A 15,719-nucleotide genomic window follows, 5' to 3' on the forward strand; every position below is an offset into this window, starting at 1 on the left:
GCAGAATGCACTCACATTTTGTCAAAATATAAAATGACCATCTCAAAAGAAAATGACAACTCAGCAATGGAAGATTAATTTCTTTACAATACATAACATTGCTACAAATTGATAATAAAAATAGCAGTGACAGTAGATATATAGAGAAAAATTATGAACAGCTATGGGAAAATAAATACGCCATAACCATATCTCACACATAATGGCAAAAATGCAAATTGGTCCCCAATATTTATTCTCTTTAGCCTTAGTGCATTTAATTCTCTCTGAAATCTTCCATATCTTTCTCTCTCTCTTTGATGTACTCTACTTCTTTATACCTATCTATTGTTCTAATATTCACTTCAGTTGAGTTTGATATGTTGTTAAAGCCATCTTTTAGGTTTTAATCTTCAACTGTTAATCTTCCAAGTAGTCAAGAATAATGGTGACCATGTAAATTTCAAACATCAGGAAACCATACAATTCATTGAGTATAACAAATAATACTACACAATCTCAAACTCCAAATTACCTGTGAATAGAAAAGTAAGCTCTATATTACAGCAGAATTATTTCAAAAGCTCTTGTCAAAACTTTACAGAGAATGGGAAATGTGAGAGTATGTATGAAAAAACTACACAAAAGAGAGAATAAAATGAAGGGACTGAGACTGAAGTAAAAATTACCTACTTCCTCAAAAGAGAAAGAATATCCCAAAGTAGAAAATTCTGTAAGAGTCATAGTAGATGTTTATTGCTGATGTTCAGTCACTAAATTGTGTCTGATTCTTTGCAACCCCATGTACTGAAGCACATCAGGTTTCCCTGTCCTTTACTACTTCCCAGCAATTGCCCAATTTCACATCCATTGAGATAGTGATGCTATCTAACCATCTTATCATCTGCTGCCTTCTCCTCCTTTTGTCTTCTGTCTTTCCCAGCATGAGGGTCTTTCCCAATGAGTTGGCTCTTTGCATCAGATGGCCAAAGTATTGAAGCTTCAGCTGCAGCATCAGTCCTGCTAATGAATATTCAGGATTGATTTCCTTTAGGATTAACTGGTTTGATCTCCTTGTAGTCCAAGGGACTCTAAAGAGTCTTCTCCAGCCCCATGATTCAAAAGAATTAATTATTCAGCACTCAGCCTTCTTTATGGTTCAACTCTTACCATCGGTAATGACTACTGGAGAAACCATAGCTTCGACTATATGGACCTTTGTCGGCAAAGTGACGTCTCTGCTTTCTAATACACTGTTTAGGTTTGTCATAGCTTTCCTCCCAAGGAGCAAGCATCTTTTAATTTCATGGCTGCAGAGACAGTTCTCAGTGATTTTGGAACCCAAGAAAATAAAATCTGTCACTGCTTCCACTTTTTTAAGTAGATCATAGAACTTACTCAAATGAAGAGACTTAATAAAATATGCACACTGCTCATTTTGGTTGAGAACTGGGGAGGAAGAGGAGATGAAACAGAGAGGGTTTATAGCTCAGGGAATAATCTGAAAAAGAAAGGATAATGTTGGTAAATATTTTCTAACTTTTCTTGTTTATATGAAGTATAAAATTTTCCATTAATTTTATAAACTTTTCTAAATTTTAATTTTCTAAACACCTGTATGCATATCTATTTTAATAGCTTTTTATTTGGTTATTTTAAATTACCTAAGTCATATGAAACAATAATAATTTATGTCTTTTCCAGTTTTTTTATTTTTAAATTTTATTTTCTTATCTAATTGAGATGGATAGGATATACACAGAAAAAGAAATATAGTAAAGGTAATAATATTCATAAGTTCTATTTAATTTTGATATTATCATGAAGTTAATTTTGGATTATAATAACTTGTTTAGTCATATAAATCTATTACTATTACATGAATATTGTTTAAAGGTCAAAAAGTGAATGTGAACTTTTATTTCTCTTTGAGATATTTAGAGACAAGCATATGATTTTTCTCATTACTACTAACAAAGATACTGAATAATTCCTTTATTCCTAATATTAATATAAACACTTCTTAGTTATGATATATTGTTCTTATACTCTGCTAATGTATTCTCTTTGCTTATATGTTTTTTCATTTGTTATGCATAAGTAAATTCAATCTGTAGGTTCTCCTTTCCTACTATCCTTCTAGTTTTGATGTAACTATCTCATAAAATGAATACGGAAATGTTTCCTTTTTAGATCATCCCAGTAACACTGCTTTTTTTCTGATCAGTCAGAATTATTTTTAAATTTCTGGTATGGTAATATATATTGAAAATACATTTTAGATTCAATTTATTTTGCTGTTGGAATTTCTCAGTGGCTTAGCGGTAAAGAATCCACCTGCAATGCAGGAGACACAGGAGACATTGTCTTAATTCCTGGGTCAAGAATATTCCCCTGGAGGATGGCACAGTAACCCACTCCAGTATTATTGCCTGGAGAATCCCCATGGACAGAGGAGCCTGGTGGGCTACAGTCAATGCAGTCGCAAACAGTAGGATACGACTGAGCGACTAAGCACAGAACGTTCATTCATTTCTATCTGGTGTATTTTTCTTATCAATTAGGATACATAGAGGCCCAGCAATCCCACTGCTGGACATATACCCTGCAGAAGCCAGAATTGAAAGAGTCACATGTACCCCAATGTTCGTTGCAGCACTATTTACAATAGCTGGGACATGGAAGCAACATAGATGTTCATCGGCAGATGAATGGATAAGAAAGTTGTGGTTATTTACACACAATTCAATATTACTCAGCTATAAAAAGAAACACATTTGAGTCAGTTCTAATGAGGTAGATAAACCTGGAGCCTACTATATACAGTGAAGTAAGTCAGAAAGAGAAAAATAAATACTATATATTAATGCCTATATATGGAATTTAGAAAGAGAGTACCAATGATCCTACATGCAGGGTAGAAAAGGAGACAAGACATAAAGAACAGACTTTTGGACTCAGTGGGAGAAGGTGAGGATGGGATGATTTAAGAGAATAACATTGAAACAGGTACATCACCATATGTAAACTAGATGACCAGTGCCAGTTCGATGCACGAAGCAGGGCACCCAAAGCCAGTGCTCTGGGACAACCCAGAGGGATAGGGTGGGGAAGGAGATGGGAGGGGGATTCAGGATGGATGGGACACATGTATACCTGTGGCTGATTCATTTTGATGTATGGGAAAAACTATCACAATATTGTAAAGTAATTATCCTCCAACTAAAATAAATTAAAAAAAAAACTCAACTCTTGAACTAGCTAAGTAAACAAACAAACCAAAAAAGGGGGGAAAAACTTTTTGTAGCCATTGCAAGGATGATTTTGGAGGTGTCCACTACTTGGTCAATTGCATACTGAGTCTGTGGTAGAACTGAAATGTTGTTATCCAGTGGCATCCTTTGGGACTTGTAATAAGCATTTTTTTCCCCCTTTTCTCTGTATTTTGGTGTTTCAACATCTGAGGTCTTTCTTGTCATGGAGGGACTACCCCTCTCGGAGTCAGCTAATACAGAGAGATAAGCCACCAACTTGGCTGTGAACACATTTTTCATATACAAACCAATCAGTTCAGAATTCATTCCCTTGAAGTCTCTTTATCTTAATCACCCCAGGGCCTAATCATCTAATCACCTAATCACTACAGGGCCAAGTACCAGCCAGAGACAGCCCCTATACCCAACTGTGCCCTGAAATTATTCAAATTAGCCAATCCTAACCTTGCTTATCCTGCCTTGCCTATATTCTTTCCCATGGAAACCACAATAAAGCTCTGGTCCATATTTCCCTCTGCTCTCTCTGCATCCTGGTCAACTCTGGTGCTTCCACGTGTGGTACCTGCATGGTGTGACATGCCTCCTCCTCATGGCACCTGTGAGAAACTCTTTTAATTGGCAGTCATCTCCTGATCTCTTTGCCATAGAAGAAGAATAATAAAATCTATGCTTTCAAGTCAGATTATAGATTCAAAACCTACCTTGTAAAAGAGAATTGCTTTCCTGTACCTGGGCTATGGGACAAATAGCTCCTGCCACAGAAGGCAGCCTGATAACCTAAGATATGTGCTACTTACTATGGCACTTACAATGTCAGAGAAATCTCAAGTAGGAATCTCTGGGTTTGTGCTTTATAAACACTTTTGTCCCTGAACTTTCCTCTACTTTTCCCCTCAACCTACTGGAATGGGTTGCCATTGCCTTCTCCCATTCATAATTTAGAAAGAGTAATTACACATTTCATTTAGCAGTTTGAGGCATATGTGCCTAAAAGTTTTCTTCAGACATCTTGGCTACTGCCCTAGTGAAGACAAAACTTCTTGGGGGACCATGAGAAGAGGAGTAACATGATCTTTCATTTTAAAAAAGATCATTCTGTTTGACATCTTGCAAATTGATTCTAAGGATTCAAAATGAAAAAGGAGAGAGAAATTATAATCCTATTGGACTATTTCCAGCAAAAATTGATAGTGATTTAGATCAGAATGTTAGCAATGGAAATAAGAATAAAAAAAGGGTTGGATACAGGATATATTTTGGCTAAGAGGATTTAATAATGATATCTGTGACAGAAAAAAAAGAGACAAATAATAGTGAATTTTTGTTTACCTGTTTTGGTTTTACTCTGCTTTTGTTTGTTTTTGCCTTGAATAACTGGAAAAAAGGAGTTGCTGTCTGCAGAAATGAGAAAGATGAAGATCAGCAATTATTTGACAGAAGATCATAACTTTAAGTTTGAGGCATTTATTTAAATCCAACTGGGATTGTAAAGTACGTATATAGATGTATATGTATACCTAATCTGGAGTTAAGAAGATTCAGACCAGAGATGTGAATTGGGATTTCAGTTTACAGATTATTGAAAGCCATGAGACTAGCTGATATCACCAGAGAAGAAAGCATGGGTTAAAAAAAGAAATAAATAAAACACGCAAATGCAGAAACACTCCACTAAGAGATCAAGAAAAAAGACAGATGAGAAAATGTAATAAGGAATCTCCACACTGTTCTCCATAGTGGCTGTACTAGTTTGCATTCCCACCAACAGTGTAAGAGGGTTCCCTTTTCTCCACACCCTCTCCAGCATTTATTATTTGTAGACTTTTGGATCGCAGCCATTCTGACTGGTGTGAAATGGTACCTCGTAGTGGTTTTGATTTGCATTTCTCTGATAATGAGTGATGTTGAGCATCTTTTCATGTGTTTGTTAGCCATCTGTTGGGAGAATGGCATTGAAACATATAAAATATCATGTATGAAACAAGATGCCAGTCCAGGTTCAATGCACGATACTGGATGCTTGGGGCTGGTGCACTGGGACGACCCAGAGGGATGGTATGGGGAGGGAGGAGGGAGGAGGGTTCAAGATGGGGAACACATGTATACCTGTAGTGGATTCATTTTGATATTTGGCAAAACTAATACAATTATGTAAAGTTTAAAAATAAAATAAAATTAATTAAAAAAAAAAGAAAATGTAATAGAGAGCAAGAGATAGAAGCTCGGGGTGTATACAAGAAAGTGATCATAATGATTGACTGAAGAACTAAATCTGAATAAGGAAGGAAAAATACGTGCAGAATGAAGAAATTTAAAATGCTGATATAATTCAAGTACATGGTAATTAGGAGTATTAGTGAGAGTGACCTGGTATGACAGCAGGTTACAGTCAGATAATAGCCTATTTGATACTGAGATTATAGGGTGCCGTTTCGGTTAGTAACAAAGTCTAAGTCATGATCATAAGAGCAAAAGGTTTATGCAGAGTAAAAGCCAACATTATCAGGGAGAAGGAAAGTCAAACAATTTACAGTTCACAATGTTAGTTGTATCATCTATATAGATTTTGAAATCCCCAATTGTAATAGTGGAGATAGTGACAGTGACTTTAAAGGTGAAATCTTTGAGACATTAGAGTCAGTGATGCAGAAGTTGGCAGGTGACTACATAATGGAAACGTAACTGATGATAGAGTCTACTACCATGATATGAGAGGCTGTAGGGAGAGAGAATAGTCTGGTAGCATCAGTGAACAAGGAAGATACTTATGGTTTGATCAATGTGGGAGGGAAAATAGAAGCCTGGTCCTCAATTAAGTACTACATCTCAGATGACAGTTAATAGAAGGCACAGATAAAATCTTATGGATATCCATTCATGATGATCCAAGAGTTCCAGAGAACTCAGTGGAAAGATTATAGGAATTGAGAAGGGGTTGTGGAAAGGGGAGAATCAGGGACAGGGAATACGTTACAGAGATTAAGGGGTGAAAAATGAAAGTGATTGAGAGTGAGGACAGATGTAGAGAGGGGTAAAGATCAATTAATAATAGCCAGTTACCCCTTCCCCTGTGATCTTCCCAACCCAGGAATTGAACCAGGGTCTCCTGCATTGCAGGAAGGTTCTTTACCAACTGAGCTATCAGCGAAGCCCAAGACGTCATCAGGACACCAATTCTCTTATTCATCCTATTGTACTTGGTAAAAACCAAAAGTGGGGATCTAGATGGACTTTTGTAATAGAAACTTAAGCTGAGAATAGATAATTCTTTTGTTGCTGTTGCTTTGTTAGTTATTGATCCCTCCGTCTGCTATAACTTTAGGCTGGAAATCTGAGACACATGCAACTGACATCAATTTGTTGCATCATTATTATTTATATAGCTTTAAAAAAGTACCTTGTGTCATATGTTATGTCCATATTTAAATATATCTTTATATTCCAAATTAAGACTATATCCCTACCTGGTAATTAACATACATTGTTTTGATTTATGGGTAGGTGGTTTGAAGGAGGTAAAAGAGTGGGACATACAGATACAAGTAAAAAAGTCCTCTTCAACTGAGACACAAATATTACAGTACACAAGTATCCCAATGGTGCTCCATTTGGAACCATAAGTATGGTTCATTTATATTTCTGTCTCATGTAATACATTACAACAATATTCCTGTGCATTTTCCAAAAGTAATTTAAACCATTTATTCCTACAGAATTTGTGGCCTAACTACCAGTTGTTTACTCAATTCTCTCTCACAGATTTACGTAAAAAAACAAATATTAATTTTGTTCAGGACATTGTGCCCAGGTTAAAAAAGATATTACTCCTTAAGCAACCTTGACAGTTATGTGTGTCCATGTGAAATACAGTTCTGTAAAATGAAACATAAAATGAGACATATGTTGGGTAGGACTTGTAGAAATGCTATTGTTTTTCTTGATAAAAACAGAAATGAAAGTTTCTGATTCTCCCATTCCCCTAACCCGCACCTCTTTCTGCCTGATAATAGCTGAGGAGGAATGGAAAGAAGCCTTGACTTCTGATGGTTGGGAGGAGATGCCATACTAGTCCTGAGCTGCCTCCCTCAGTATTTCTCCAAAATTATCAAACATTACATAATTTATGGTCATTACTGTTTATTCGCTATAGTCTATGCTATAGACTGAATGTGTCCCCCAAGTTTCTTATGTTGAAACCCTGCCTTCTCTGTGATTGTATTAGGAAGTGAAGTGAAGACTTTGAGAAGTAATTAGGATTAGATGAGTTCATGAGAGTGGAGTCCTCATGAATGAAATGAGTGCCCTTATAAGAGTCATAGAAAAGCCTGCTTCCTCTCTTTGTTCTCTGTCACGGAAATCACAGTGTGCAATGCAGAAGAGGGCTCTCACCAGAATCTGACCATATTGACACTCTGAACCTCCCAAACTGTAAGCAATAAATTTCTATTGTTTTGTAAGCCACCAACTCTATTGTTACAGCAGCCCAAGTTGACTAAGACAGTCCAATAACATAGCAATTTTGTTTGTCACTCTACTAACTTCATATAGACACAAGAACTTTAGAGCTCAAAATTTTCAGTTTGGTTTTGTGATTTCCTCTATGTCCTGGGCTTCACTCATCATTGCTACATGTAGAGTTACTGCCTCCCACTTAAATGCCCCTTATTTGTCAAAAGAATAGAGCTGCTTTTTCCTAAAATGCCTATGAGATCATTGGCACTGATTCTGGTATCTGAGCACAGGAAGAAGTTTGCATTAAGAAGTGAATTTTGCAGTGATAAACACATGATGTTGTATTGAGGCTAACACTCTGAAAAAAATAATTGGCAAGAAAATATGATTGCCTATAAGGCGGCATTTCAGGACTCCAAATCCATGCCAACTGAAGCTCTAGCATTTCACAAACCAGATGTATTCCTTTAAGCTTTCTTCTCAATAGTAATACTATTAGACAAAAAACTAGGGCTATAAATTAGAGTTATAAGAAATGACTAACAGCAGCAAGAAAAAATATAGAATATAAATATTAGTTAAGGTACAGAGATGAGTAAACAACATTTAGAATAAGGGATAGAGAAGAATCTGCTGAGTTAAAAAGACAAACAAAATACAATGGTTATGAGAACCTTGGAAAGGTCACAGATAATCAAATATCAATGCAAACACAACCTTTTCTCACTAATTTGTTTCCTACTCTAAGGTTTATATATTTTTATGAACCACTGTTCAGATATTTTACTATAAATTTTCACTTAACCAACTCATATACTGATTTTCTATTCTATATCTGATTTTAAACCCACAATAAATAAGTGCTCCATGGAATCCATCCTCAGTGTGGTTATGGGTCACCCTAACTCCCACGTTCTGGAGTCTAGTGACGTACATGATTCCATCATCTCTTAATATATCATACTGACAGGTGATGACATAGGTCAGGGGCAGATTACGCAATTTGTTGTCATCAGCCAACAAGGGAGCTGCCCTCACATCTAGAAACCCTGGATACTTTTGCCAGCTTAGAATTACCATAAGTTGGACTGTTATAAAAATGCCCTTTCTTAAACTTCTCAGGGAGCAAAGAACTCCAATTAACAAATTTGAACAGATTGCTTGATTCCACTGGTACATGTTGATTGAAGAACATGGCTTTTTCAAGTGATCTGTCCGTGGTAAAGTATCCACTCCACAATCTGACCACGAATGATTTGGTCAGACCAAGAAAATTTGAGTTTTCCCGATATGATGGTAAATCCAGATCAAGAGACTGAAGGGCAGGATAAATTAAAGACTGGGTCTTGAGTTTGGTCTTGACATCTGGGTTATCTATGAGCTGAAAATAATTTAAAGTTGATTAAATAGTAATTTCATTTAAAAATATATTTTAAATTTAAAAACAATAACTGATATGAGTTAAATTCAGAATCTCAAAAAGATCATCGGAAACAAGAAATATATCTCAAAGAACATTCCAATTTTCAATTATATCTAAGACTAGGTGTATTACTTAAATACTATGAACATAAACAGTGATAGAACCCAGGTCTCCTGCATCGCAGGTGGTACCATCTGAGCCAACAGGGAAGCCCACTACTTTCCTTATGGATGGGTAAAAAGGCCATCTAATCTGTGATTAAAAAGCAAAATATATACTCTTACTGCTAAGAATGGCAACCAGAGGAAATTGATATATTTTAAATAAAATTTTTATATACATGTTATTACATTAACAGAGAGTCCCTTGGACTGCAAGGAGCTCCAACCAGTCCATCCTAAATGAAATCAGTCCTGAATATTCATTGGAAGGACTGATGCTGAAACTGAAACTCCAATACTTTGGCCACCTAATGCAAAGAACTGACTCATTGGAAAAGACCCTGATGCTGGGAGGAGAGGAAGGCAGGAAGAGAAGGGGATGACAGAGGATGAGATGGTTGGATGGAATCACTGACTCGATGGACATGAGTTTGAGTAAGCTCTGGGAGTTAGTGATGGACAGGGAAGCCTGGTGGGCTGCAGTCCATGGGGTCACAAAGAGTCGGACAAGACTGAGTGACTGAACTGAACTGATATCAACAGGCAGTAACATTTAAGGAGAAGATCATGTCATTAGGAATTCTAATTCAATGCTGACACTAAACAACTAAATCCTAGGTAAAAGTCTAATTGATTTTAATGTTTAAGTGTTTCAAATATTCAGATTAGTGCATTAAGACAAATGTATCTATAAATTAATATGCATATATTTGGGGTGTACTAAAATTTTTCCATCAATAGGATGTATAACCCAAAATATTTGGGAACCAGTAATACTGAGCAGATGACACCACCCTTATGGCAGAAAGTGAAGAGAAACTAAAGAGCCTCCTGATGAAAGTGAAAGAGGAGAATGCAAAAGTTGGCTTAAAGCTCAACATTCAGAAAATGAAGATCATGGCATCTGGTCCCATCACTTCATGGGAAATAGATGGGGAAACAGTGTCAGACTTTATTTTGGGGGCTCCCAAATCACTGCAGATGGTGACTGCAGCCATGAAATTAAAAGACGCTTACTCCTTGGAAGGAAAGGTATGACCAATGTAGATAGCATATTCAAAAGCAGAGACATTACTTTGCCAACAAAGGTCCATCTAGTCAAGGCTATGTTTTTTCCTGTGGTCATGTATGGATGTGAGAGTTGGACTGTGAAGAAGGCTGAACACCGAAGAATTGATGCTTTTGAAGTGTGGTGTTGGAGAAGACTCTTGAGAGTCCCTTGGACTGCAAGGACATCCAACCAGTCCATTCTGAAGGAGATCAGCCCTGGGATTTCTTTGGAAGGAATGATGCTAAAGCTGAAACTCCAATACTTTGGCCACCTCGTGCAAAGAGTTGACTCATTGGAAAAGACTCTGATGCTGAGAGGGATTGGGGGCAGGAGGAAAAGGGAACAACTGAGGATGAGATGGCTGGATGGCATCACCGACTCGATGGACTTGAGTCTGAATGAACTCCGGGAGTTGGTGATGGACAGGGAGGCCTGGCGTGCTGTGATTCATGGGGTCACAAAGAGTCGGACATGACTGAGCGACTGAAATGAACTGAACTGAATACTGAGCATGGGGCTTACCTGATGGCTTAGATGGTAAAGAACCTAACTGCAGGGCAGGAGACCCAGGTTTGATCCCTGGTGTGGGAAGATCCCCTGTAGGAGGGCATGGCAATCCACTCCAGAATTCTTGCCTGGAGAATCCCATTAAGAGAGGAGCCTGGCAGGCTGTAGTTTATAAGGCTGCACAGAGGCAGACACAACCGAAGCGATTCAGCAAGCACACACACAATATTAAGCATTGCATTTTAGGAGATGTTTCTATGTACATTTATATGGTTCCCACATTGAAATGGCCCAGAATGTCTCATAGATTAGCTTCTCTAACTGTGGTCCCTAGATGCCTAGTACTCAAATGACCCAGGGATTTGTTAGAAATGAAAATTCTTAATCCTAGCCCAGACTCACTAAATTAAGTTGGGAGGAACCAGCAATGTGTGTTTTGTCATCTTTCGGGTGATTCTGATGCAAGGAAAAATTTGAGCTCCACTGGTGTAGATCATAAACAGTAATTATTGAAACCATATGTACTCTGGTGATGCTCAGAGTAAAGTATAATGGCTAGATGAAGTTCATTTCTGAAAACTTGATATAGAGTTGAAGACATCACAGGACCCTGACATTCTTTCCTTTGATATAAATATGACATTTTACACACACACAGGCATATGTGAGTGTACACACACACACACACACACAGGCCTGCAAAAGCAAATGGCAACAATGTTTATTTTATTTTATTTAGATCAAAGGAATTAGAACTAGTTAGTAGAATAAAATATTTAAAAGTTCATTACTAGATTATTTTATGTAAAAATAATTTCTGAATTTAAATAACCAGTTCAGTGTTTTATTTCATGTAAAATTACCACATTCCGTTTATCTTGGTACCTAGTATGAAGAATGCTGTTAGATTGTTAAAGGAGTGATAATTATTAAATGGCTTCCCTGGTGGTGCAGTAGTAAAGAATCTGCCTGCCAATGCAAGAGACACAAGAGAACGTGGGTTCCATCCCTGGGTCATGAATATCCTTTGGTGTTGGAAATGGCAACCTGCTCCAGTATTCTTGCCTGGAAAATCCCATGGAGAGAGCCTGGCGGGTTACAGTCAATGGGATCACAAAGAGTTAGACGTGACTGAGTGACTAAACACGCACAATTATTAAATAGGTAGCTCACAGGTGACTGATTTAGAGTGAGTTAAGGAGATCCAATGGCAACCCATTCCAGTGTTTTTGCCTGGAGAATCCCAGGGATGGGGGAGCCTGGTGGGCTGCCATCTATGGGGTTGCACAGAGTCAGACATGACTGAAGCAACCTAGCAGCAGCAGCAGCAGCAAGGAGATCCAACTAGTCCATTCTAAAGGAGATCAGTCCTGGGTGTTCATTGGAAGGACTGATGCTAAAGCTGAAACTCCAATACTTTGGCCACCTCATGCGAAGAGTTGACCAATTGGAAAAGACTCTGATGCTGGGATTGGGGACAGGAGGAGAAGGGGACGACAGAAGATGAGATGGCTGGATGGCATCACCGACTCGATGGACATGAGTTCAAGTGAACTCCAGGAGTTGGTGATGGACAGGGAGGCCTGGCATGCTGCAATTCATGGGGTCACAAGGAGTCGGACATGACTGAGTGACTGAACTGAACTGAACTGAGAAGACATACAAAAATATTTTATACTTGACCAATTAATGAAAACTTTACAGATAGCCAAAATCGTGACCTGTAGATTTAAAAAAATAATAAACCTATATTTTATTTAAAAATTTTAATGAAGTATGGTTGATTTACAATATTGTTTTTGTTTCTGCTGTACAGCAAAGTGAATCAGTTATAAATATATATAATCTCCACTCTTTTTTAGACTCTTTTCCCATATAGGCCATTTTCAGAGTATTAAGTAGGATGCCCTGAGCTGTATAGTAGGTCCTCATTAGTTATCTATCTCATATGTAGTATTCTATACCAATCTCAATCTCCCAATTTATTCCTCCCCTTTCTTCCCCCTGGTAACCATAAGTCTGTTTTCTTCATCTGTGAATCTATTTCTGTTTAAAACATTATACTTTATAATTTTATAATTAAATATAACACATATGCTGCTGCTAAGCTGCTTCAGTCGTGTCCGACTCTGTGTGAACCCATAGATGGCAGCCCACCAGGTTCCCCCATCCCTGGGATTCTCCAGGCAAGAACACTGGAGTGGGTTGCCATTTCCTTCTCCAATGCATGAAAGTGAAAAGTGAAAGTGAAGTCACTCAGTTGTGTCTGACTCTTTGCGACCCCATGGACTGCAGCCTACCAGGTTCCTCTGCCCATGGGATTCTCCAGGCAAAAGTACTGGAGTGGGGTGCCATTCCTTATATACAACTATATAAGGCAGAAATGTGAAATGTAATAAATATGTTTAAGGGTCAGGGAATTCACCATGCTCTTGCACACCCTTCTTCCTCTCCAGTAACCATCAACCTATATTTTATTACATTCGATTTTATGTATTTCTTTAAAATTGCACTAGTTATATATATCAATGCAGTTAAACTGGTTAAGGCTTCCCAGCAGAGTGGTAAAGAATTAGCTTGCAATGCAGGAGATGCAAGAGACACAGATTTGACTCCTGGGTCAAAAAGATCCTCTCAAATAGGAAATGGCAGCCCACTTCAGTATTCTTGCCTGTAGAATTCCATGGACAGAGTATCCTGGTGGGCTACAGTCCATGAAATCGCAGAGTCGGACGTGACTGAGTACACACACACAGCTATTCCTAGGTAAGCAATAATTGTTACTGTGACTTTTAAAAACTTATTTTTTGTACATGAGATATGATTTTACTTCCTTAAGTAAACAAAAAAAAAATTGGAGAAGATTAAGTGCTATAGAGAAAATGACATTTTTTCCAAAGGCAAACAAGGACTACATGTGTACATAAATGTATTCACACACACACATAATTAATCCAAATAATAAAAGAAATCAAAACAATAAATCAAAATCAACCAAGAATAACTTTAAAAAATGACTTGAAGCTATATTCCACCAAAACTGATCCGAACCCAATAACGTGTACTATAAAATTACTAAAAATGGCCAAATCACTAATAAGAAAATAAAAATAAGACAAGCATCACACTTATTCAGAGCTACATTAAACTCCAGAAAAGTGCTGAAACTAAAAAAATATATGCAAGAGATGTTGAGCCAAGGGTTTAATACCCAGACTGTCTATGAATTATTTTTGTTTTGTTTTTGCTGCAGGGAGGCAATTCACAACAAAGTCAAAGGAGCGAATTATATGGCTTTATTTCCAAGTAATTAGACTCATTAGAAAAGAACCTCAAGTCTTTGAGGACCACCCATGAACAGGAGGTAGTGAGCCAGCCATGCGGGATCCTATCACTCAGCAACTAAACCCTTCAACTGGAAACCGGGTTCCTTGTTTCCCCTGGGTTTATATCAGCTGACTTGTTCACAGGTATTTCAGTAAGAAAGGATTTGCACATCTGAATACAAGGTTACTGTATCGAATTCTGTAACTAATCAGTGTTGCTCAATTCTACCATTTCTGAAGTTCAAAATGCTTCATTCTGGCAGCACTCATGCCATGAAACTCACAATAAGACTTTTTGTCTTTCTTAGCCAGTCTATTTTGTCTTCTAGTATTTAAAATGGAAACTCCTTGACTACTCCCTCCATATTCATTCTGTTCGGGCTCTGCATTAAGCAATAGATAAAATATTAAAAAGGTCTTAAAACCAGCAAGCAAACTTTGAGTAAAATTTCCAAAACAGCAGAAATTATTTAAAAAATAATAAAGATAATTATTTTCTCCTGATTAAACTTCTAAACATTCAGAGTCAATAAAAGTTTATACTTACCAAATGTGTCATAGTTTTCAAACACGTTGTTACCCACATTAATTTCCACAGCTCCTCAATATTATCCGGGAGAGGTGTGTAAACATAATATGCCCCAAGGACCCCCACGATCAGAAGCAAAATCGTCTTTCTTCCCATCATGTTTTCCAACTGCACATTCTACTTGGCAGCAAAGCAAATACACTTCTGAAATATTTGAATGTTGAAATTTCATAACAGTTTTTGGATTTATCAAAAAGTGTTATCTTACTTCTTAGACACAAATTCCATTGGTCCAATTGTCATTCTGCAAGCTGCTGGGAAATAATTAACTCAGAAAAAGTACAAAGAACTCTGTGAAATCCATACTCATATTATCTGCAGGTTCTGCCAAGTACAACAGCCTTATAATATTGCTAGGCAGTCAGTAAACAAGCATTTGTTGCTCAATTACTTGTTGGGGAGTACTTTAACCATTAGAGAAAAGGCCACAGGAAATATAAGAAACTCAGTGTATGCTTCAAATAACAAATCTCAGAGTGGGGGAGAAAAAATATGTTTAAACTATTGAGAGCTTTTACGAAGTATGATAGATATGGTCACTTGTATCTTATATTACTTTTACTGTCTTGATACAAATAAAATTATTAGTGAAAAATGCTAAATAGGTTAAAGTTATACAATTTTTTCCAATGCAACATAAAACCTTATATTCAAACAACTTCAGCATAGGGCACAATTCAGATTTTTTTAAAAAGGAAAGGAAAAAGGAAAAATATTTTCAGCACTTTAAATCTTCATACAAGTTTTGCAGTTTTCTGTTTACATTTATTCATTCAGCATGGAATCCCCTGGATTTGAGATCTTTTAGCAAAATTAGGGGCTTTGCTGGTGGTTCAGACAGTAAAGAATCAGTCTGCAATATGAGAGACCTGGGTTCAATCCCTGCTTGGGAAGATCCCATGGAGAAGGGAACAGCTACCCACTCCAATATTGTGGCTTGGAAAATTCCATGGATA

At 37.2% G+C, this 15,719-nt stretch overlaps 1 protein-coding gene across 1 annotated transcript; it reads right to left on the reverse strand.

Annotated features, from left to right (window-relative positions):
• Window positions 1-279: 279 nt before the first annotated feature.
• LOC133248421 (arylacetamide deacetylase-like) lies at window positions 280-15,094 on the reverse strand. Its single transcript, XM_061418614.1, has 4 exons — window positions 14,722-15,094; window positions 8,784-9,087; window positions 4,584-4,649; window positions 280-1,480 (listed from the first exon to the last, which is right to left on the reverse strand). The coding sequence occupies exons 1-4, from the start codon at window positions 14,860-14,862 to the stop codon at window positions 1,413-1,415; spliced, it is 579 nt and encodes a 192-aa protein (XP_061274598.1). The 5' UTR covers window positions 14,863-15,094; the 3' UTR covers window positions 280-1,412.
• Between the last annotated feature and the right edge of the window lie 625 nt (window positions 15,095-15,719).

Source organism: Bos javanicus, chromosome 1 (assembly GCF_032452875.1).
Source record: "Bos javanicus breed banteng chromosome 1, ARS-OSU_banteng_1.0, whole genome shotgun sequence".
Lineage (NCBI taxonomy): Eukaryota > Metazoa > Chordata > Mammalia > Artiodactyla > Bovidae > Bos > Bos javanicus.